Source organism: Panthera onca, chromosome A3 (genome assembly GCF_046562875.1).
Source record: "Panthera onca isolate mPanOnc1 chromosome A3, mPanOnc1 haplotype 2, whole genome shotgun sequence".
Taxonomy (NCBI): domain Eukaryota; kingdom Metazoa; phylum Chordata; class Mammalia; order Carnivora; family Felidae; genus Panthera; species Panthera onca.
In genome coordinates this window covers 50,218,151-50,243,568 of record NC_138341.1, presented here as the reverse complement: position 1 = coordinate 50,243,568, position 25,418 = coordinate 50,218,151, and the positions used below count along the sequence as shown (strand labels likewise).

The window sequence follows — 25,418 nt, the reverse complement described above, 5'->3', positions numbered from 1 at the left end:
TCTAGCCCCGCCCACCAGCTTGCCGCCCTGGATCCGGTGTTCCTGAGAGTATAATGAGTAGATCAGCGGGAGTGGGAGGGGCGGGCGCCGGATGTGACGTTTCCGGAAGCTCCGAGTGTCGTCCGCGGGGACAGGTGGGGAAGGGTCCTGGGAATGGGGTGGGGTTGGGCCACTGAGCTTGTTCGGACTCTGAAAGGGAACGGCCGCCGTGAGTGTGGGGCCTGCAGCCTTCTCCCCCCGCGCCCTCTGCCCGGTCCGCCGCGCGCGAGGCCACTGATGGCTTCTGTCCCAGCCAGGCCCAGTGCATCCCTGCCTGCCGCGCTCAAAAGACCCGAAAACCTTGGATAATTTTGCCCTGGGTTGGCAGCTTGGGTTTGAGGGCCTTCAAGAAGCGGGCCTCAAGCAGGTGTCAGGAGGTCCCTCTTTACTGAATACACCACCTCTGCGCATTCCTGCTACTTCCCTAGATCTCCTCCTCTCTTCCCCCTTGTTTGCGGGTGCCGCATCTCCTCTTTGGAGTGTTGCTCAGCCCTGTAGTACTGCTGGCCTCGGGAGGGGGTTCCATCCGCCTAAAGATCCTCTTCTCAAAGCTACTGAGGCGCAACAAGCATCCTCTGCTTCAGTTGGTTTTAATGGGCTCTGGACTGAGTTTACTAATGAGGCAACCTAGGAAAGTTTTAGCAGCTTTCTGAGCCTCTAAAAAGGCTTTGGGGAGATGGAATGCCTCTGCATCCTTGGTCGTCCGCACAGCTTTTGGACTACTCGTAAGGGTGTCTAGATAGGAAGCTTGGGGGAAGTGTGACCTAGAGATAGAATTGGCCAAGAGAGACCTCTTGGGGAGGGACTGGAGTGGAAAACAGAAAAGCAGTGGCTAGACAAATGAAACAAATGTGTGGATTTCTGGACAGAATCCAGGACAGAATCCTGACTGGAGGAAAAAGATCTCTGTTGGGAAGGAGCAAATTTAAGATCGAAAGCAAAATGGGGCCAGTAGACTTAGGGCCTTGAATTCTAGTATATACAGTTTGTATATACCAGAACGTGCTGGCTAGGGTGTGCTGTAATTCAATGTGTAACAAATACCCAGATTCTTTTTGAAAGTGATGGTAGAGTGTTATCTGATTGGAAGTTGGAATCTGATTCTAACAGCAGAGTATCTAGAAAGATTGTAGAATTACTGCGGTTTGAAACACAGGAAGGGAAAACTCTTGGGGTTTTTGTTGATTTGTTTTTTGCATTCCCAGTTACCTTTGTGCCTGTTTGTTGTTTGAAGAATGTTTAGTCTTTGAAGATAGATTTGAGTAAATTGTTTTGTTTTGTTTAGATCTAAATTCCTTACCCTGATGTGATGAATGATGTTGTGGGTTGACTGGAATAGTGGTTTGGTGAGCAGAACTAGGATTGTGAGCGTTTGTTCCCAGACCAGTTCCCCTCACCTTGTATTCAGATGTGAAAAAGTACACCATAGAAAAATGTCAGTTACTCTCATTAAATACAAATGATCAAAGTTGAAATCAGTTAAAAATCTTCATGAAAGTTCATTGAGCATACAATGTCAGGTACTGGAGTAGATGGAAATGGGTAGCCGGTAGGAGAAATAATGCCAAAAATATAAGATACCATCCTTCCTTTTATGGCAGGGCCACCTAGTGGTAGAGAGAATGATTAACTTGAAGAGTAGAACCGAACACCCATTATAGTTTACTCCTTGTACCACGTAATTATGGCACAGAGATTGTAGGCTTTTGAGTCTGCCAGTACTTCTGTCATTGTGATGTGGGCTTCCTTGAGGGTCTCAGCTTTCCTGTAGGAAGGAGACTTTCTTTGATACAAGCCACAGCATATGGTATTTTTCTCTTAATTTCTTCATAAGGTAGAAGTTTGTGGGATAACCAGTTACTGTGTACTAGGCTGTGATGGGGACCATGGTGCTGATGCCACCTGTTTTTTCTGTCTCAGAACTTCTTGGTCCTGATGTCTGACCATGGAGACGTGAGCCTTCCGCCCGAAGACCGGGTGAGGGCTCTCTCCCAGATGGGTAGTGCAGTGGAGATAAATGAAGACATTCCACCCCGACGGTACTTCCGCTCTGGAGTCGAGATTATCCGAATGGCATCCATTTACTCTGAGGAAGGCAACATTGAACATGCCTTCATCCTCTATAACAAGTATATCACGTAAGACACCTCCAGGTTCCTTTTTCTTTTCCGGTGACTGATGCCTCACTCATTCTGCTCATGTGCTCATTTATTCTGCCCAGAATTGCTAAAAGTAGAGAACTTTACAACATCATTAGCATTAATCATTTTTGCAGGCAGCTCCTACATACCGACTGTCCTTGACATAAAGAGTCATGAGTACTGAAAGTGTTATTTTCATGACTCAGTGATTTCATGAGTAAGAGACCTAGCTTTTTTGGCCTGTGCCCACATAGCCCAGCTGTTAGACAAGGGAGATGATGGTTAAACTACACATGTTTTGTATTGATGAGTGCTTTTCCTGTCCTCTATTGAGGCAGCTAATCATAGCATTATTGCTGAGGGGTAGCAGAGCCAAAATTCCTCACCCCTACTTATTTTGTCACAAATTGAGTGATTCAAGAAAAAGGTTTTTCTTCTTAACCTTTATTATAGTCACGCAAATCATCAAATAAGTATTGACCGCCTACAGTTCATGTGACTCATCATAAGACCTTTCCCTTGAGGTACTTAGCTTCTTAGGGTAGGCAGCATAAATAGATGTCAGTATAATTAACAGGGGACAACTTCTAAATCCCCAGTGATAATGAAACGATGTCTAATTTAGGAAGGGAATACTGTTAAAGGATCTCATTTATAATCTCTGGTCTTGTTCTTTTATAATAATACCAAGGCCTTTAAAAAAATAATAACTATAATGTGTGTGTATGGCTCTTCATAGTTCCTAAGGTATTTCACCTGCATTATTCCATTTGATCTTCATAGCTGTGTGTGCATTGAAAGGACACATTGTCCTTCCATTCTACATGTGAGGAAACATACTCTGGGCTTAGTGATCTGCTTTGTTCCACACTTTAGAGTGACAAAACTCAGATTTCCTAACTCTTAATTCAGGATTCGGTCTACAACATAGGCCCTGTTTTTGTTTGTTTTTTTTTTTTTGGTAATGTTCTGTGAGTTGAAGCTAGAGTTGAGACCATAGTGTTGAGCCACACTGACTACTTTTGGTTATTTTTAGGTATTTTTTGAAAAGGTAACATGTACATGTGGTGGAGAATTCAGAAGGCACAAAAGGATATATATATTTAAAAATGAAGTCTCCCGATCACTTCTCTTTTCCCCAAAATCTCAGTGCCCCTCCCCAGAGATAGTCACCCTTACTAGTTTCTTATATGTCCTCCCAAAAGTAATCAATGTAATTCAATTGTATCATGTTAAGTTTTTGATCCCATACTACTCCGCAGCAGGGTTTGTCAACCTTGGTATTATTGACATCTGGGGTGGAATAGTTCTTTGTTGTGAGTACTGCCCTGTGCATTGTAGAGTGTTTAGTAGCATCCTTGGTCTCTGTCCACTAGATGCCAGTAGCACCCCTCCCCCTCACTGAATTGCGGCAGCAGAAATGCCTCCAGACATTACCTGATGGTCTCTAAGGGGCAAAATTGCCCTGGTTGAGAACCAGTACTCTAAAGAAAACTAGCACAGAAGCAGACTTCCTGGGATTCGTACTGTGATTTTAGAGTCCCTTTAGTAGAAAAGGGACTGCTGTTGTCTATTTTAAGTTTAGAAGTAGTGCCTGTGTCCTCAGAGATCGTGCAGTCCATCCATGCCATCGTGCCCTGTTGTGTGAACTTAGTGTTGATAAAGTTTCATAGAGTTATAATTGTATGTAATAATAATATATAATTATAATTATAAATTTTGCCTCTCTTTTGCTATTATGAGTTTTTTTATTCCTTGGCACAATGGGCACAAAATTTGTTTTCCCGAGAAATCTCCGTGACTACTGTCCCTTTCTTTTGCTGCTAGTAGAAATAATATTCCTGAATATTTCCAGTGATTTTGTGGAGAGTTCTTCCAGAATGAGGCCCCTGGGCACAATTCTTCAAAGAATCATAATTGAGAAAGTTAAGTAGAATCACAGAATCACTCTACCAAGTATTTTCTGAAGGACCTTCTGGATTCTGTTGCCCCTTGCCCTCAGGCCATATTCATTCAACAAATATATATTGCATACACCTGCTACCTGCTTGGCACTGCTCTAGGTCTTGGATATATAAGAAGTAAAATGGCCCCTGCCTTTACTGGTGTACCTTTCTAGTTATAGGAGAAGACAGTAAACAGGTAAGCAAATAAACATCTAGTCTCAAAGTAGGGCAAATGCTGTGAAAGGAACAAAGAGAGTGCTGTGACAGAGAATAACCAAGGGTGTCAAATAGAGTAAGGTCTGTCTGAGAAGGTAAGATTTAAACTGAAAGTTGAAGGATGCCATAGAGTTGGTCATTCCAAGAGCATACACCAGAATGTTTAAAGCAGGTGTAACTGCATTCAGAAGCTCTTGGGTAGGAATTACCTTAGTGTGTTCTAAGGATTGAAAGAAGATCATCATGTTTGGAGGGTAGCAGTTGAAGGGGGGAGAATAAGATGAGGCTGAGGGCAGGTGGAGCAGAATCATGCAGACCACGGTAAGGAGTTTGTATTTTATCTTGACAGCGTTAGAAAGCCATTGCAAAGTTTTAAGTTTTAAGAGAGGTTATGACCTAATCTTACTTATATTCTGAATATATAAATTGGGGCTGCCATGTTGCAAATGCTGAAGGGTGTGTTAAGAGAAGGCAGGGAGATTAGTTAGGATACTCTTAATGGCAATTTAAGAGAGAGGCTGATGGCTTGGAGTGTGGCAGCATGGAAAGAAGCAGGTGGATTTGTATTCTGGAGGTAGAGTCTATGGGACTTACTGACAGTTTGGGAGGGATGATGGTATCAAGGTTGATCTCAGGTTTCTGCCATGAGTAACTTAGGATGTGCTGGCCCATTCACTGAGATGGGGAGAACGGTGTAGAAAAGGGGTTGAGTAGAGAGGATATTCAAGAATTCAGGCCTGGTTTTTTTGACATGTTAAGGTGTTAAGTTTAGGAAGTTGGATGTACCAGTCTGAACTGAGGAGAGGTCTGGGTTGGAGATACAAACCTAGGAGTCCCCTGCATATAGACGGTTCTGAAGCCATGAGAACCGCTGAGATCTTCTGGCATATAGGTCTTAATCTGGGGTCCAGGAACCCCACAGGGATTCAGAGGTAGAATTTGGACTCCATGAATTCGGTTGGGAAAAACTTTTCTTGTTTCCACTAACCTCTAACTGAAATTCAGCATTTCCTTCAATTTTGCACAGTAATAATAATATTCACAATGTCACCAATAGAAATCACTATTTTTATATCACATTACAATTGATGCTGTTACCTCGAAATAGCATTTAACACTTGCCACTGCTTCTGAATTACAGTACTGTTATTGAAGCCACAGTTAGATCCTTTTAAAAATGTATTAATAATATATTAATAAAGAAGCACATGTTACAATTTTTATATTTTGAAAACTGTATTTCAGTAGAATTGGCTTCTTTTGTAATCCTTTATGTTTTGTATTATATCTTTAAAAAATTATTCTGTGGGGTCCATGAGCTTCATCAGATGCCAGAAGGATTCCTGACACATTCAAAGATCAAGAAAGCTTAATAATAAGACTGTAGAATAGGGGCTCCTGGGTGGCTCAGTCGGTTGAGCATCTGACTTTGGCTTAGGTCATGATCTCACCACTTGTAGGTTCGAGCCCCGCGTCGGGCTCTGTGCTGACAGCTCAGAGCCTGGAGCTTGCTTTGGATTCTGTCTCTCTCTCTCTCTGCCCCTTCCTAGCTCATGTTCTGTCTCTCTCTATCTCAAAAATAAAAACATTAAAAAAATTTTTAATAAAAATAATTAAAAAAAAAAAAAAGACTATAGAAGAGACCTGAGGTTGGTTGGGGAGGGAGGGCGGGCCAGCAGAAGAGACTCAAAGGGAGGTTTGAGAGGCAAGAGGAAATCCAGGAGAGAATGGTGTATTTGCAGGAGAGTGGCCAGGCTGTGTGAGAAAGGGTCAGATGGGATGGGTGAAGTTTTGGGTTTGGTGTCGTGATGTCATTGGTGATCTTGGTAAACAGTTTCACCAGAAGGACTAAGAAGACATTAGATTGGAGTGGGCCGAAGAGTCAGTGGACAATGAGAAAGTAGAGACCGTGAGTCCCGTCCAGAGGTGGGCAAATATTTTCGTAAAGGGCCAGATAGTAAATAGTTCTGGATTTGCAGGCCATTTGATCTCTGTCACAACCTCTGTCTTGTAGTGTGAAAACAACCATTAGATAACACATGCACGAATGGGTGTGGCTGTGTTCCAACGAAACTTCATTTACAGACACAGATGGCAAACCAGATTTGACCTATTAGCTGTATTTTGCCAAGCCCAGGCATAGATAACTCTTTCGAGGAGTTTGGTAGGAAGAGTGAAGTGAAAAAATGAGGAAGTAATTGAAGGGGGACAAGGAGTATGTGAATGTGTGGTGTGTATTTTAAGATGGGAGATTCTAGAGCATACTATTTGCTAATGGAAAGGAGCCTGTGAAGAAGGAGAGGCTGATGGTACAGCACAAAAAGAGAGTTTAACTATCGCAGTAAACTCTTGAATAGGCAAGAGGGGGTAGGATTAAGAGTACTTAAATTGATATTGTTCTGTGACTTGGGGTTGCTTTGAGTGACATGAATATCCATGTTAACGGCAAGATCGATATGGGGAGTCTGTCCCTGCACATGGTGCCCACTTACAGGACCATTTAATATGATGAAGTAGGCCCTGGAGGAGAGCTCAGTGGGAAGATGGTGGCATGAAGCAGCTCATTTACTTAATTTGCTAGATTCGGAGTTTAATTTGGGACTTTGTTGGATTGGCTTGACCTGAAGCGAAACGTGTAGCTACCTTCATTTTTCTTGCAGGTATCTTCAAGACCCTAATTCTGATTCTGTGAACTGACAAGCTGTAGGAGTTGCAAAAAAGTTCTGGCTTAATATTCTCAGTCTGTTTTTCCACCGCATTTTACTTGGTTAGATTCTTGTCAGTAACAGTGGCTCACTTTGGCAATTATTACTACTGAGGAGGGAGGAGGGAAGGGAGCAGGCATCTACCTCACCACTCCTCTGCCTCCCCCACTATTGCAAGTCATTGTTCTAGACCTTTTGTGGGTACTTCAATTCCGGATTTTAAAAGGCATGTTTGTTCTTTTCCCTGGGCAGTTCAGGCATCTTAATGATCTGAAGCACATTTCCCCCCCAGAGTAGGCATGCTTTGCCTTTTGCAGACCCCAGTATAGCAGGATCTTCAGCATATTAAATCAGTACATATTTTCATGATGAGCACAGACAATAATCCAGGCGGTGAATTCTTTCACAGCTTTTTATGGTCATTGACTAGGCTACACAGAAGGGAGTTACAGAGGACTTAGGCACTTCTCGTCTGCTGTGTGAACCTCCTATAACACAGACCTGCTTTCTGAAAGTCGTCTGTCACCTGCATTGACAATGTTTTCCATTGGGATTGGGGCTTACAGACTGAAGAGGGTTTTCATCTGTGATCGTGCTCACTTTGCTCAGTAACTTCTAAGATAGGAAGAAATAAGAGGAGAGTCTTTTAGCCATCCACGTTACAGAATTTCTGCTTGGCTTTTTAAATTAGTTTTTTTCTCAAACTATCCAGCGAGGGAAATATTAAAGCAAAAAGAAGAGTCACATCCCCCAGAGGTGACCACTGTCCTTTCTTGTGTGTCCAGGAAAATGTATATGTCTGTGCAAGCACATAGGCTCACACGTTTATCCTTTTTTTCTTAAAGCTTGAATGAGATCATACAATATATTCTGTTCTACAGCTTGCTTTCTTAGCAGTCATATCTTTCCATACTAGGACATACTGATCCATCTCATTCTCTTCAGGGCTATTTCTTCTGCCTGGAACGGTCTTGTCCCAGGTCTCTTTATGGCCTCCTCCCTTCCAGTCCTTAATTAAATGCCATCTTCTTGGCGATGCCTTCCTTAGCTGCCCTAAAATCTTACTCCTTCTCCTGTCACTTCCTATTCCCCTTCCCTATTAATGAGTTTCTCCTGGCATTGATTATATATATATTGTTTTGTTTTATTGTCTGTTCCCCCCACTATAATGCACACCCTCTGCTGGGAGGGATTTATGACTGTTCATCGCCAAATCCCCAGCCTTTACAGTAATACCTGATCCCATAGTAGATGCTCAGTAAATATCTGTCGAATGAATGAGTGAATGATTATGTTGTTTTTCACATTTGAGTGCAGCATAATTTATTAAATATTCCCCTATTGATGGGCATTTAAGTTTTCATTTAAGTTTTTCTCTACTTTTATGACCAGTGCTATATTGAATAGTCTTATATCTTTGTACTGTTGTGTACGATAAATTCCTAGAGGTGGAATTGTGAGTTTAAAGGATATACAAATTTTAAAATTTGAATAGTTGTCTCCCCTCCCCACCCCCAAGAAAATTACTGTCCTGTGATAATACAGCGTATTATCAAATTACAGCCCCGTTAAGGGTGTCTAAGGACACCCATTTCCCAACACCCTGTGTATACTGGTTATAATCAACCTTTAAGCCATTGCCAATCTGATATATGGAAATGGTACCTCATCTTAATTTGAATTTCTTTCATTATAAGTAAAGTTGAATACCATTTCATATACTTACCTTTTGTGTTTCCTTTTCTGCATATCTCTTTTTATCCCCATCGTCCTAATAGTTTGCTTTGCTTGTGTTTTTGCCAACACATCTTTGCTTTGGTACGTTTCCCTTTCTAGGCTGCAACCAGATCTAACCCAGAGAACAGTATACCTCTGGGCCACAGGTATTCTACACCTAGAACACTTCTAGCCCTGGTGTTCACATCTTTATCTGTTCTTCTTGCTCACAATTTTTGTTTATTTATTAGTGAAAAACAATCATATAGCATACAGTGCAATCATAGTAGATGTTGGCTAGGTGCAAGGCACTGTGCTCAGCACTTTTTTTTTTTTAATCTCTTTAAGTGTCACAGCAACCCTATCAGGTAGTACTAGTTTGTCTCCATATATATAACTCATATACATATATATATATATATATATATATATATATTATATATATATATATGTATGTATATAATATATATATAATAATATATATATATGTATATGTGTGTGTATATATATATATATATACACATATATATACACACACATATACATATACATACACACACACACACACACACACACACACACATACATATAAAGAAGGGTAGTGAGACTGAGTAACTTGCTGGAATTCACACAGCTTGTAATGGCCAAGCCAGGATTTGAGCCCAGGCAGGCTGCGAACTAAACGCTGAGCGCTATTGACTCCTGTACAGGCAATGGGCAACGTTGCCAGTTCTGTTTTCAAGAGACCCTTCTGCCTGTATGTTCCCCATTCAGAAAATTGACTACAGTTGTGGAAACAAGAGAAACGTATTCATGTACAGCTCTAGAAGTTTCATCTTATAAACTAGATTCCACTGCATGGTTCAAAATCAAAATGATAGAAAAAGGCGTATGGTGAGAGGTTTCACTCCCACTCTTGTCCCATCTGCTCTATTTCCCCTGCTGTCTACTTTCCTTAGTTTCCTGACTTACTGTGTACTTGGAAGTAAATGTATGTGTACGTACACATACAGAATTTTCCCCCTTTCATACTTATAAGATAGCATACTATATGTACTTTTTTATACTTTGGGTTTTTTTACTCAGCTCCTTCAAAGGTTTTAAGACCATTTTATTCCTCAGATATTTATTGAGTGCCTGTTCACCCAGGCACTGTCCCAGCTTTAGAGGGACATGCAAAGAAGCACAAGACACAGGAATCTCTGGCCTCAGGGACTTCACAGTTCTTCAGGCTGATAGCACAAGTGAATATAAAGTGTGGTGTTTATACGACATGGTACTATATTGGCTGATTCGGGCTTTCATACAAAGCACATGTAGCCTGCTAAAGTTATGAACAGGTACCTTGGTCTTTAGGGCCAAGGGAGAGTCATTGAATTATAGGTCTCTTGAACACAAGAACTAGTCTTACTTATCTCAACATCTTCTTCAAGACTCTATTGGTGAACAAACAAATCTGTATTTATTTTAAATATAGACTTCAAGGAAACTTTTATATCTTTTTCATGAACCCAAAGGGAAGTGTTTTAGAATCATTTTGATTTTAGAATTCATCCTTGGCTGAAGGGTCTTGTCAAATTGGATTGAAATAAAAATTTCATGTGCCTAGTATAGAACCAAGGGAGGAGTGCTCATCTAAAAAGAGTTTCCTTTGGGTGGCTCAGTTGGTTAAGCGTCCAACTTCGGCTCAGGTCATGATCTCATGGTTCGTGAGTTTGAGCCCCACGTTGGGCTCTGTGCTGACAGCTCAGTGCCTGGATCCTGCTTTGGATTCTGTGTTTCCCTCTCTGCCCCTCCCTTGCTCATGCTCTGTTTCTCAAAAATAAATATTAAAAAAATTTTTAAATAAAAAAAATGAAAAGAGTTTGCTTTGGGCTCCTGGATGGCTCAGTTAAGCGTCTGACTTCAGCTCAGGTCATGATCTCACAGTTCTTGAGTTCGAGTCTTGCATCAGGCTCACTGCTGTCAGCGCAGAGCCCGCTTCGGATCCTCTGTCTCCCTCTTTCTCTGCCCTTCCTCCACTCTTTCTCAAAACTAACTAAATAAAAGCATTAAAATTAAAAAAAAAATAAAAGGAGTTTGCTCTCGTGGGGGTCATCTTCTTTCCCCTTACTGAGCTGTCCTCCTCTGTTTACTCCCCGTGGGCAGAAAGTAGAAAAGAGTCAGTTAGTCCCAACTCTAGTACAGTATTTTAGAACTGTGGGCAAACTCCCCTCAATTGATTTGTTTTGGGCCTTAGCTTGTATATATTACAACGTACTTCTATTAAAAGACGTCTTTGTTCAGTACCCTCCCCGCCCCCCCCACAACAGTTCTGGACATTCCAGGACCATGTGGAGGCAGTGTGATACAGTGGTTAGAAGAGCAGACTCTGGAACTGGTCTTCTGGCTTTGGAATTCTTAATCTGCTACTTTGGGTTGTGACAAGTTGTGACAAATGCTTCTTTGTGCTTTTACTGTCCCCACATAGACATCATTAATGTTAGAGATCTGTGAATATTTTTCCCACTGAGCTTTACAGCCAGGGACAAAATGTAAAGAGAAAATCTAGCCCTTATATTTCTCTAAGAACTTTTTATCAGGACCATAATGCAAATTACAACGTAACACGCACATAGTATATACATAACACATGTACCATCTAGGCATCTTAGTGCTTAGTATGATGCAAGGAATATTCTGCTTTGAAGGAGGATGGATCCCAAAGAAAAAGAAGCCAAGGTTAAGGTCACAGGGCTAATCATAGAACATGGGTTTCCTGCCCTTGGCTGCCAAACTGTTATTTGAAGAAGAATTTGTGACAGAGGCCCTTTCCTTTGGAAGCCTGTCACTGTAATAAGAAAAGAATCTCTTTGGAGGTATATTTTTGGGCACAAGGTAGGTTTGCTTTTCTCCCCTCATCTTTTTAGTTGTGGGAGTCTAGTGCTTCCTGCGCACCTAATTTGGGAGAGGAGGGAAACATAGGGTTGGAGGTGGGTGGGGAACATGGTCACTGGGTGTGTATTATCCCTCCCCTGAATGTCTGGAAACCCGTCTTGCAGTGGGTGCAGGACAAGGGAGTCGCCTTGCTTCGGAGTCTGTTGGACATTTTCTTTGCATGATAATCATTCTGATCCGTTCCTTTAGGCTCTTTATTGAGAAACTGCCAAAGCATCGGGATTACAAATTGGCTGTCATTCCTGAAAAGAAAGACACAGTAAAGGTGGGTCTTCACTCTCACTGTTGCCCATCTAAAAGCTTCAAAGCAGCACAGACTAACTTCAAGGTAAAAGTAGTGGTGTCCGCATCTGAGCATCAAATCCGGCAACGGGAAATAAGGCCATTTCACCAGATCAGTTATGAAGTAGCAGGTATGGGACAGTAGGGGGTATTCTGCATTGTTTTTGGAAACGTTGTTGCCATTGCCAAGTTGTCTTAAGTCACTTTACTTCTCTACTTCATTAGCTAGGAATGATCCTAATTCTCAGTTTTTGATTTTTGTGTCTCAGAAGTTAAAGGAGATTGCATTTCCCAAAGCAGAAGAGCTGAAGGCAGAGCTATTGAAACGATATACCAAAGAATATACAGAATATAATGAAGAAAAGGTAAGTATATAATAAAAAGGAAATTATTTTGCTTTCTTAGGCTGTGCCCTAGGATTGCGATATGATATTTTAACAGGTCTTGTGATTTTAGTGTCATAGTTTATTTTTTTCAGCAAAGGCAAGAAACTCAAGTAGAACACAAGTGTTTAGGCTGAGGATTCTAACATATTTAGCCTGCTTGTCCTGGAGGGTGATTTGAGGGACAGAAAATCTGTTGCTTATGTGCTATATCTAGAGGGAGAACCTAAGAGCAGTGAAACATTTCACTGAAACGTAAGTTTTTAGATCAGTGAATTTTGGGGTATTGATTCACATTTGGTTATACCTGTTGATAATACTTGTTTTTCAAGCTATTTTCAAATGCTTCTTGTTAGGAAGAGTTAGTTAGAGCACGTGGAGAACTCCCAAGGCACTGCCTGTGGTCTGTGTCAGATGTGAAATTCGCACTGCCGGCAACTCCAGATTATTTTGTAGCGCTCTGCTGAGCCCTGTTCTGGACTCTGATGTTGAAAATCAGCAGAGAGGTAAACAGCTATGAGGCATATATTTCTAAGGTACCGAGTGAGTGAAAACCTTAATGAGGGTGATTGTTACTTGATGTTTCTTGTTAGTTTAAAATGTCACTTCGTACTGAGCTAGTCACCAGCTAAATTTTGGAGGCTTCCTTTTGGGTTAAAATTCTGCAAAGACCCCCTTACTTCGGATACAGAATGTATACATGGTAGAGTTAGAGAATAAGACTGTGTCTGATACAGATTATGCAGCGCGAACAGTAAGTTGCATCAAGATTTCGGTTAAGAAGAAAATGTCTTAGTAAGAGCCATTGGGGAAGGGTACTGAGGGGGTCGGGACCGTCACTGTCCTTGAAGAGTAGGTCTGCCGTGGCCTGGTAGACACAAGCGGTGACCACTTGGGCAGACATGAGCTGCCGAGGGAGGCACAGATTCCGTGTTGGGAAATTGGGCCAGAGCAGGGGCACGCTTTAGGAAATCCCTGCCGCAAAGCCTTGTCCCCCCTGAGATGTGAAGTCATCCAGGTGTCAATTGTTAAGCCTAACTCCTTTCTTTGAAGAAGAGGGAAGCGGAAGAGCTTGCCCGGAATGTGGCCATCCAGCAGGAGCTGGAGAAGGAGAGGCAGAGGGTGGCACAGCAGAAACAGCAGCAGTTGGAGCAGGAGCAGTTCCATGCCTTTGAGGAGATGATCCGGAACCAGGAGCTGGAAAAGGAGCGACTGAAAATCGTGCAGGAGTTTGGGAAGGTGGACCCTGGCCTAGGGGGCCCACTCGTGCCTGACTTGGAGAAGCCCTCCCCAGATGTGTTCCCCGCTGTACCTGCCACGTCCACACAGCCTGCGGACTGTAATACGGCGGGAAGGCCTGCCAAGCCACCCGTGGTGGACAGGTCCTTGAAACCTGGAGCATTGAGCAACTCAGAAAGTAGTGAGTCCGCTTGCTCGTGCCCTCTTCCATCTCAGGGGCAGCCAAACAGAGTGTCATTCTGAGGAGGTTGCCTAAGATTACCTCCATTATCCCACTCATCAGGCTCTGGTCACAGAAGCCCCTTTGATCGGTATTGCCATACTGTGTCCTGTCACGCTGGCCATAGTATGAAGGTGGCCTTTGCTTAAGCCGTGTAACTTACCTGGCACCAGGTTGATATTCGGAAGAGCTCACAATGTCCTTGAAAGTCAGACCCTCAGCTTTTAAGGATTATATAGAGACTCGAAATGTTCAATGAACCAGAGACCACTGTTGGTTCTCTGGAAGGGAAATTTCATAGCGCCACTTTACAATTCAGCAGTTGGCCTTTAAAAAGTGAAAAAGGGTTACCGAATGCTGTTTGCCCTGGAAGTGTTCCCAATCCTTAAGGAGCTTGGTCATGGTAAATACTATATGTAGTCAGCGATAATTCAGTCTAGTCATAACAGCTATTAGCAGTCTTTCCTCCTCTCACCAAAGCTTGCCTATCTGAGAAAATAACAATAGTGGCAAAATGATGATTATACCTTGATTATTAGAATAGATCTTTTGGGGAAGGAATTTCAAGTATCACATGAGGAAGTCAGCTTTGCAGAAGATCCACTTCAAAGGGCAATGTGAGAGTGGGCAAGGGATGCCAGACCCCGAAGCCTGGCCTTTAGGTTTCTCCCCACGTACTTGGCAGGCTAATCTCCCACCACTGCCTCTTCCTTCACATGTATTCCGTGCTCCAGTCAGATTGGACTCTCATGTTCCCGGAGCAGCCCCTGGACTAGCTTATCCAAAGAGGTGTGTTAATATTTGCCCTGAACCGAAAATCTCCTTTCTCTATTTCTGCCTTCCCTGCTCATCTTAAAGTTTTGCCAGGTCTCCTTCCCTTCAATGAAATTGATTCTGTTCTTGAAACTCTCAGGGCTCTTATTATCTGTAATGCAGTTGACATCATTTACCTGATAGTGTAGTCATTTTTCAGTAACTAGATTTTAACTTTTTACTGGTTAGGGCTTGAGTCTTATTCATATTTGTGTTCCCTGGAGGTTAAGCACAGTGTATGCACTGGAATGCACTCAGGAAGTGATTATGGAATTGAAAGGAAAGGACTGTGCCAAGCCTTAATTCAGAATCCTCAGATATTGTCATCAGACTATCATGTGACTGTGTGGTCCCTGGTTTGTTACCTCTCCAGCAATTCAGAGCTCGCTGTTGAATGTGCAGAAACAGAACATCCTTTTGCACTTAAAAAAATTTTTTTTGTAATTTTTATTTATTTTTGAGAGAGAGATGGAATGCGAGTGGAGGAGGAACAGAGAGAGAGGGAGACACAGAATCCGAAGCAGGCTTCAGGCTCTGAGCTGTCAGCACAAAGCCTGACTACAGGGCTCGAACTCATGAATGGTGAGATCGTGACCTGAGCCGAAGTCGGACGCTTAACCGACTGAGCCACCCAGGCACCCCATGTACTTTTTGTTTTTTTTTTTAAATGAAAAGTGACCATGAAAAACACCCCCTAATTTGAGCCTGTGGGCTCTCTCTCTCAGGGCTTCTCCGTGGTGTCCGGGGGCTGGGCCTATCCTTGGCATTCTGAACCAGGCTTATAAGCTGCTCTGTGCATTCATGCCTCTTTTGAGGACCAGAATGTGTTTTTTGTGGTTTTGTTTTGGCACTTTAGCATTCTTCTAAATGAATAAATTCAGCATTAAATAGTTATCCAAAGTATTTTCTGTTACCCAGGATATCTCTGGTGTATTTCTTTGTAAGTCGTACTCTCCAATATTCTTATCTGAGATAAAAGACTTAAAATAAAAATAAAAGCTCAGTGGAATGAGGAGGTTATTTTTTTTATCCTCTGTGTTAGACTGTGACAGAGAATTCCTGGATAGCTCAGGAACTTGTTTGTTTTGTTCTGTTTTTCAGTTTTTGTTTTAGTTTTAAGTAGGCTCCATACCCAGCATGGAGCCCAGTGTTGGGATAGAACTCATCACCCTGAGATCAAGACCTGAGCTGAGATCAAGTGTCAGATGCTTAACTGACCAAGCCACCTAGGCACCCCAAGAACTTGTTTTAAATAGTAGTTTACCCTCGTCTTGAGTGATTAAAGGCTGTTTTCTTAAAGTAATGTACTTGCAATGGCTGTGCCCACAACCCTCTTCCTTCTGTCGTTAGGCTGAGATCCCCACTCACTGCCCATAGTTCGAGGAACCCCAGTGATTTGGCTTTGCCCTCCCAGGACTGCCTACTCTGGGGCCTGCTTGGGAAGCCTCTCCCTGTGGTCTTACACTTTTCTCCTTTCTCCATTACAGCTCCTACAATCGATGGACTGCGCCATGTGGTGGTGCCTGGGAGGCTCTGCCCGCAGTTCCTCCAGTTAGCCAGTGCCAACACTGCCCGGGGAGTAGAGACATGTGGAATTCTCTGTGGAAAACTGGTAAAAAACAAACGTTTTCCTGAGCTGAGCCTGTTTCTTCCCCCTTGGCCTCCTGTGACTCTGGGAGAAGATATCCAGGGTCAGTTACTCTTTGCATCGATCCCTCTGCAGAAGGAACCATGGATAGCATAATGCAATGTTACTTTGGATTTGGTGACCTTGCATTTCATTGATTTTCTCAGTCCCTTGAATCGAACTGATTATTTTAATTCTAGTAGTAAGAAATAGCTAATTCTAAACTTGGAGACCAAGAGTCAGCGTTACCTATATATCAGTTTTTGAGTACCTGCTTTATGGTAGGCCTGGGAATATAACATATGTAAGGCTATGAGCCCAGCATGCGTCCACAAAACCTACCAAAGCATTTTGGAGCAATGGGAGCTACACCCCCAAAGAGAAATAGCATGCTGAATGGTATACGCAGTAGAGCACTATGAGTTGGGAGGAAGGAAAGATCACTGAATAGAGGCACTTGAAGAACGCATTACTAACTACTGAATGAATAAATGAGTGAAGGCAATAGACTAACACTGAGCCTTTGAGGATGAGAAGGACTAAGAGAAACAGTAAGAGGGAAGCTACCCTAGACATGAGCAAAAGAAGAGAAATGGTACTATCCTGGAGCTTCTTGGGAATCACAGGCAGACACTTGTGGCTGCAGCCAGAGGCACCTGTGGCTTTGCAGAGTGCCCTTTGCAGTGCACGTGAGCAGCTAAGGTTGGGAACCGCTGAGGTGAGGGACTCAAGGAGCACGAGGACTCTTGCTGGGGTGGGAAGGGCCTTCGCTTGTATAGATGTTTAACTTACCACAGCTGTGACCACGTGGGGTTGCACAAGTGCCAGGGAGTGGTGACAGGCTGTTTTTCTCCTTTGACAGATGAGGAATGAATTCACCATTACCCATGTTCTCATCCCCAAGCAAAGTGCCGGGTCTGATTATTGCAACACCGAGAACGAAGAAGAACTTTTCCTCATACAGGATCAGCAGGGTCTCATCACACTGGGCTGGATTCATGTAAGCAATTCCGAGCTCTCTGAGGGTTAGTCCTCTCTTCTCTCACCATGTTGTAAACACACTGCTTGTTTCTTTCTTTGAGCAAAGTGAATTGCATGCAGATTATTTAGATGAAGGTTTTTCCCTCCTTCAGATGCAGACTTGACGTTCCTAGCATACTTGACTGCTTCCACTCCAGTATTGATTTCTGGGAACTACTTAGGGCTTTTTCATTTTCTTCATTTTAAAAAAATGGTTTAATGAAAATGAACTTCTTTCCCTAAAGTCCCAGCTTCCTTGTGAGTGTGAATGGTGATAAAATGCTGGCCTAGAGTATATGTGGATATTGACTGTGGAGGTTCTGCCTACTTCATACAAATGGTGTTCCTGAAAATATCCTGAAAATATTTTAATGAACCAAGGAAGTTAATTAATTCAAATGCTTGCATTTGGTCTCTGTTAAAGCATAAAGCAAGCATACACCTTTATGTAAACCAGTAGGGTCCTTAATATAGTGGATTTTCAAGTGTCTTCTGTAGCCTTCTGGTGATATTTAGGTAAAAGGTAATTCTATCCCTAAGGAGTATTTCTGCATTTTCCTTCCTATTCCTTTTCAGCCGGTCACTCCACAAACCAAGCTACTTTTCGTGTTGTGTGATAGGCTTACATACAAGCAAGTCAGCTCATTTCTGGATTTGGGGAGATTACACATACCTGTATGTTACAATTTGGGAAATACTGACCTGGGAGGCAGTCCCCTGTGCCTCTGTCCTTTCTTCATTCTGTGACATTAATACTTGCCTTCTATTGTGTATCTTCCATTATAGTATATGGGAAGTAGAGAACTTTTTTCTTATCTGCTGGGGGATACAAATTTGAGAAAGACACGACTTTAGTCTCATAAAGTAGATTAGACAAAGAGACAAGTCTTCCCGGGAGGCAGAATGTGCCAAGTGCCTCGAGAAGTACAAACAGCACAATCAAATCGAGGAGGGAAGGACTGCACCTGGCAGGATTTACTAAGATTTTGACAAGATAGGCTAAGAGAGAATTCCATATGCAGGGGGCAGCGCTGGAATAAGCAGACTGTGTTCCTAAGACGTTGAGGTCCAGTTTGGGGTTTATGTCAGGAATCGTAGTAGATAAATAGGCTTTAATGTGATACATTGGAGCAGTGTTCTTGGGGGGAGGATCTTGGGTGGATAGGCAGAATAGTTCTGCTTTTTAGTAAGTGGGGAACTTTTAAAGGTTTTTGAGTAGAGCAATGAATGATATGATCAAAGCCATTCTTTAGTATATCTAACATAAAGGCAGTTTTAAAGTAGGTCGAGGCAGGGAGATCATTTAAGAGGTTAGCATGCTGATAAAATCTAATGATGAGAGCTAGGGTGATGACATTGAATTTGGGAAGGAGATGAATGTTGAATTTCAGAGGATGTGGGGAATGAGTGAGAGGATGATGAGTAAAAGCCAGTGATGACAGAGAGCAGGCCTGACTCACAGGGCTGGCAATGATTATCCCATAAGCAGAAACAGGGGCTCCAGGAGGATAGCTTACTTTGGAAGCAGGGCTAATTGTGTGTTCAGTTCTGAGCATGTTGAATTTAAAGTGTATGTGAGACATTTTGTCAGTGGAGGTAGTTATCAGGCAGTTGGCAGTGTGGCTGGCGCTGGGGGGCAGGGTCAAGGTGGGAAAGAGATCTGGGAGACCTCTGCATAGAGCCAACCTGAGAAGCCTTGGCACTGGAGAAGAATGGAGAGCAAGCTTGGGGGCAGGCCACCCAGGGGAGCGCAGGGAATAGTTGGTAATGAAGCAAAGAGGCGTGAGAGCAGGGCAAGGACAGTGTAAAGGCACAGAGCCAGAGGAGGAAGAGCACCGCAAACGTTTAAGAAGTAATGGGGATCGAGGATGTGGTCACGGTGAGATGGGCACTAATTTTTTTTTAAGATTTTATTTTTATGTAATCTCTAACACCCAACATGCGGCTCGAACCCATAACTCTGAGATCAAAAGTCACGTACGCTGCCAACTGCGCTAGCCAGGCACCCCTACACACCAATTTTTTGAAGAGTTTAGCTCACGGGGAAAGGAAGAAAATGGGATGGTGGCTTAAGGAGTAGCCAGGTTGAGAGAATATTTGCTTGATTTATGCTTTACCATAAAGGCTTGAACATGTGTTTTGATTTTGTTTTTTTGAAACCTTTGTATTTGAAATATATAAGAAAGTACATAAGGGTAAATGGATATTTCAGTGAATCATGAAACAAAACATCTGTGTACGTGCATGACGCAGGTCAAGAGATAGAACATTGTGAGAGGCATGGTCCCACCCCCATGCTCTTGCCCTGTCCGCTTCCCCTCTGATACAGGCAGTCTCTCTCCTGACTTTTCCACAAGTCCTTTGCTTTCTTTATAGTTTTACTACCCTAAATGCATATCCCTGAACTCAACAGTTTAGTTTTACCTGGTTTTGAGCTTTATATAAATAGAATTATATGATACATATTCTTCTGTATCTGGCTTCTTTTGCTCAACATTTTCAAGGTTTACTTACATTCTTGTATGTAGTTGTTTCAATATGTTTGTACACCCAGTGAGCCAGCAGAGCTTAGTGGAGCATAGTAGAGCCAGGAGAGGAGATGTAAAGGGGCAGAGACAAGGGAATGCGGAGGTAGGAAAGTATTAAATCAAAAGTACAAAAAGGGGGCTCATCTTCATATGGGGGAGAAAACACTCATCCCTCTGAGACAGAATTGAAGGAAGAAAGAAAGATACAGAGATTTTGGAGGTCTGTTTGGAGGGGTTGACGGAATTCCTTTCATTCAACAGTGTTGCAGTCTAGATTCACTGCCTGGCAGGAGGGAGACGGGTGGTTTTAGGAACTGGAGGAGATGGGGGAAAGTTTGGAATAATCCCGGTTTAGACTGCAGATAGAATTCAGCCGCAAATGAATAAAAGGATTTCTAAATCAGGGTTCAGCTAGGAACAAATTTAGAGCCGAAGTTTATAGTATTTCAGCTCTTTTCCCCTATGATAATTTCTGTGCCATTCCTTCCTAACTGGAGATTAAAAACAAACAAACAAGCAGGCTGTAAGGTTTGCTCAGATCTTAAAATTGGCAAGAGCATTATGCAGAAGATCAGTTCTTCCTTCTCCACTTTGCCAGCTGTAAAATCAGGTTCCCGGGTCAAAAAGTTTGTATGGTCATGTATTGATCACCAACTACTGTGTGAGCCTCCAGTCCAGTATTCGGGAGACTCCTTCATCTGGCTTCAGCCCTGCCTTAGCTCGTATCCCTGTCCTATGGCTGCTCTGCTCCCATCCAGGCACCGAGGCTGCCCCCAGCATCTGCTGTTCTTGTTCATTTCTGCTCCCTTGGTTTATTGTTTTCTCTTCATAAAAATGCCTTCCTCTGTCTCCAGCATGATGGACAAAACTATTTTTTTCAAGAAATCCAATTGTTAAGGGAAGGAGAAAGAGAAAGCACAATAGAGGGGAATAGAGACTCAAGACAGGGTTTTTTGATTTAGTTTAACAATTATTTATTGAGCTTCTATGTATCCCTATATTGTCTTTCTACTTTAGATCAGAGGCCTGGATCAGCTTGTTCCATGGCCTCGTTTGTTCCCAGTTAAAATTCTTTGTTCTAACTGTGGGATGAAAGGTGTTGGCACAGGCCTTTTGTCCCTAGCAGTCTGTAGGATCATATTATTAGGTAGAAACTATTTTTCCTTTGTAGTCACCAAAGTTCTTACCTGCCCCATGAGGATCTGCGTGTGGATTTGCTGTCAGCACTCAGCTAACACGTTCCTGTCCTGCAGGCCTCTTCCACAGTGAGCTGGTCACAGCATTCTGTGGGGTGGTGCTTCTCAGATGATGCTGCACATAAGAATCATTGAATGGCTTTTTTAAATTTCAGGATGGCTATTTCTAGGGGTGGGGCACAGGAGCCTGTGCTTTTGACCGGCTCCTCAGGAGCTTCATTTTGTACATGGCAGGTTTGAAAATGCTGATCAAGTACACTTATTTATTTTCTGTGCTTTCTGTCAGTGAAGGTTGGTGGTCTTTTTGAGTCATATTGGGTCGTCTTTTTCCATTCTTGTTCTCTACAGTCACACCCTTCTAAGATTAACATAAGGCATTATATGGTTATTCATTTGTATACGAAGAATGTGTTCAATAAAACATTAAATGATTGAAAACAATAGAAACTGAATGTACATTTCGATGGTGCTTTAACTGATTACCCTCAAATTTCAGTATCTTGGTCCTTTTCCCAAACAAGATAGGGTCCTTTGTATGATGTAACTACTATTGTCCCCTGCTTCTCCTATCCTTGGATGGTATGCTTTAGCCATAGGACAGCTTTTGTCATTGCCCGTAGAGCTCCACACTCATTCTTGACCTTTTAACACTTCTGTCTGGAAGAGGAATTGTTCATCCAACTGTGGTTTGTTAAGTCCTTGACTTTTATCATTTTGAAATATTGGACAGCATATACCATCTATTCCAGAATGGATGACTCTCCATTGCCCTGAGAGAGCTTGTGAGGGGCCAAATAAGTCTTGATGATCAATTAGAAATTATGAGTTTCCTCTCATACTCATGTTAACCTATATTTGTTTACAGTGCTCAAAAGTAATGAACTTCAGACATACCCCCTTGTGGCTGCCAGTGACTTTGTGCTTGTGAGGGGATTGTGGCCAGCTATTGAGAACCATTTGGGTCTGTTTCCTTTATGGGCCAGGCTTGGCTGTTTCACTCAGAGGGTCTCAGACATGTTTTCCTCTTCTCAGACTCATCCCACGCAGACCGCCTTCCTCTCCAGTGTTGACCTACACACTCATTGTTCCTACCAGATGATGTTGCCAGAGTCAATAGCCATTGTTTGCTCCCCCAAGTTCCAGGAGTAAGTACATAGATGTGGTTCTGGGCATTACAAGGAGACAGTGGGGAAAAGCCTCCAAGGAAAAGTTCTCTATTTGGAAGACCTTGTTCTGTGTAAAGTATATAGACTGTGGTATTAACTGGCTGTTCTAAAAGGTTTCCTTTTAAGCACCATATCCGGATGCTCCTACTATTCTTGTTTAAGAAGATATCAAAGGGGGCGCCTGGGTGGCGCAGTCGGTTAAGCGTCCGACTTCAGCCAGGTCACGATCTCGTGGTCCGTGAGTTCGAGCCCCGCGTCAGGCTCTGGGCTGATGGCTCAGAGCCTGGAGCCTGTTTCCGATTCTGTGTCTCCCTCTCTCTCTGCCCCTCCCCCGTTCATGCTCTGTCTCTCTCTGTCCCAAAAATAAATAAAAAAACGTTGGAAAAAAAAAAAAAAAAGAAGATATCAAAGCAACAATTTCAATGCTTTTCTAAGAAAAGAACATAAGAAATTTGAAGTGTTTGACTTGAAGCAATGGGAATTTCAAAAGACTGATGTCAGATTAGAGAATTTAAAATCAAACAAATTATCTCAGTTAAATTCTTTTTCATTCTAAATCCTGTTATTTACTATGAATTCTCCCAGCAAAACTAGTGTGGTGGCAGTGATGAGTCATTCCCTAACTCTGATTCATTCACCAGAAAAGAGACCTGTGTGCCAGCATAGTTTTGAAGCTGTCTCAAAATGAGTTCTGTGTGTGTGTTTGGGACTGGGTAGACACCTTTGCTTGATTTGGGCCTGCTTTTTCTTATTGCAGAACTGGATTCTTTAAACTAACTGACCATGGACTAGAGGAGATTTCCTCCTGTCGCCAGAAAGGATTTCATCCACACAGCAAGGATCCACCTCTCTTCTGCGTATGTATCTGTGTAGAAGAAATCAGGGCTGTGCTTCAAGCAGGGAGGACGGTCAGAGCTGATGAGGTGCATTGTCTTTTCTGACCCACATAGAAGATCAGCCTCGTCACTTATCTTTGCAAATCTTCCCAATAAGGACATACATGGGAAGCAGTGTGGGATAGCAGTGGATTTGAGTCGTAGCTCTGCCATCGAAGGACTGTCTGACTTTGATCAGACTTCATCTTCCTGGGCCTCAGCCTCTTATCTGTAAAGGGGAATGACAGTGATGGTAATACCTACTTGATAGGGTTATTGAGAGGATTAAATGAAGTAATATCCAGAAAGCACCTGGTGCAGGAGCTGGCTTGTTAAATGTTAGGTTTTTTCCCTTCGTCAACACCAGTTGCTAAGCCTGTACTTCAATAAGGGATTTGAATTCAAAGGAAAAAAGCCATTTAAGATAGGTAAAATATATTTGATTTTGCAATTTTGCTTAAATAATAGGGATTTTTATGACCCTTCTAGGAAGCTTGTTTTCCTAAGTTGTATTCTGTGAATAAAAAGTTTCAGTTGCTGTTAGAGCAGTATGTTTCAATTTGCCCCTCAAATCTAATGTGATAGGCTGCTTCACTCCTTCCTGGCTATGGGGTGTTATTTCTTTTGGGTTCATTAAAAAGTGACCAGTATGGAAAAGGGACTCAGAACCTTGTCACATAAAAGGAACTGGGGATGTTTAGAAGTGAAACCTCAGGGAGGCTCTGAAAACCGGCTTTAAGTTTCAGAAGAATTGTTGTATAGAAAGGTATCGAGTGCATTTCATAGGACTCCCAGAACTAAAACTAAGACCTCGTGGAATGAGTTTTCAGCTGAGCATGAGAAAGCACTTTCTGACAGATCTGTTGAAAAATAGGTCAGTCTGCCTTAGAATGTAATAAGTGTCTAGGTACCAGGATGATGAAACAGAGGCTACAAGAAAAGTGCCCAGGTTTTCTGTTATAAAGGCCTCTTTGCATGCCAAAAGTAAGCGTTCCCCATGTGTCAGTGGGTACGCTGTATTAGCTGGTTGACATCGTGACCCCCAAAAAACTAATGAACTCAGCAATTCTTTCAAATAAGTGTGTATTTTGTGAACGTCTCTAGAATATACATTCATTTGAAAAGTGAATGAAGATATATGGGCCCACATTGATTCAGGCTATGTACAGGTAGGGATTAGAAAGTTACTGATTCCCAGACCCCTTACAATAACTGCCATTTAAGTAGCAGCCTGGCTTCCAGACTGGGAACCACTGGTCAGAATAAGCATGTTAAGTAAGTTTTAAACAAATGACTTCTTAGAATTTTTTAGGACTTTCTCTTTCTTTCTTTTTCCCTGTTGTAGAGCTGCAGCCACGTGACTGTTGTGGACAGAGCAGTGACCATCACAGACCTTCGATGAGAACTTGACTTGAACACCTCCCAAGAATTATAAAACCATACCAGTGTACTGTAGCCCCTTAATTTAAACTTTCCAGAAAGCTCTGAAAGCTTTTTTAGACAGAATTGAAAGTGAGTATCACCTGGGGGAAAACTGATTTTCTATTTCTGGTTTGAAAAAAAAATAATTGGCTGTATTTCTTAGGCAAGTGTGGAGAATAGCATGACCATGCTAAGACAACTTTTCAGTCTGGCTGCAATTAAAAAATTAAGTTGTTAAAATGGTGTGGTGAACACTTACATACCCTTTGTTCTAGATTCACCAGTTGTTAACATTTTTTTTCTTCTCAGCTAGCCTTCTGGTTTCTCTGCCAACTTGTTTATTGTTTACCTTTGGAATTTTTAAGGGCATCTCTGCAGAAATTTGGAAGCCACTTAGAAAATCTTTGGGTTTTTCTGTGGTTTATGACAATATTAATGAAGCTTATTACGTGGATGAGGGACAGCCCACCTTGACCAGATGGTGGGGCTTGAAAACCCTGAAGAATGATTTTTGTCAGGAAGTATTGTTATTTAACAAATATTTCAGGATATTTTTTCTTCTACAATAAAATAACCATTAACTTATTTTGTGTGTGTGTGTGTGCTCTAGAGTGATCTGTTTGATCAAGTGTTGTCTAAACAGGCTAACTGAAAGGTCTGGTTGTTTGGGGAAAGGTGAGGGGAAAATGGAACTTGAGCTGTGCTGGTATTGAAGGTGTGTCCCAGTTCACAGTGAACTGTTGAGTGGTTTTTGTCTGCCTGTTGCATCTTCCAGGGCTGTGAAATTCTCTGTTCTTTTGGTGTTGTCTCAAGTGGGTCATCCCATTCACTTCCTCCGTATGCCCTAAAAGCTTTCAGCTAAAGATAATAGAGCCTTTGTTTGGAGTGCCAGGTTATACCAAATGAATGATTACATTCCCTTGCCACCCCACCCTACCGATTTTATG

The 25,418-nt window shown here is 42.3% G+C and overlaps 1 protein-coding gene across 2 annotated transcripts; it reads left to right on the top strand.

The window, feature by feature from the left end:
- Nucleotides 1-27: 27 nt before the first annotated feature.
- Nucleotides 28-25,056, top strand: STAMBP (STAM binding protein). 2 transcript variants are annotated; one of them, XM_060657441.1, is made up of 10 exons: nt 28-134; nt 1,960-2,177; nt 11,890-11,965; nt 12,252-12,347; nt 13,419-13,785; nt 16,125-16,249; nt 17,127-17,264; nt 22,041-22,153; nt 22,932-23,031; nt 24,395-25,056. In XM_060657441.1, the coding sequence occupies exons 1-10, from the start codon at nt 54-56 to the stop codon at nt 24,449-24,451; spliced, it is 1,371 nt and encodes a 456-aa protein (XP_060513424.1). In that variant the 5' UTR covers nt 28-53; the 3' UTR covers nt 24,452-25,056. The 2 variants fall into 2 exon arrangements, with proteins under 2 accessions (XP_060513424.1, XP_060513435.1); XM_060657452.2 differs by having other exon boundaries at nt 133-208.
- The last annotated feature ends 362 nt before the right edge of the window (nt 25,057-25,418 follow it).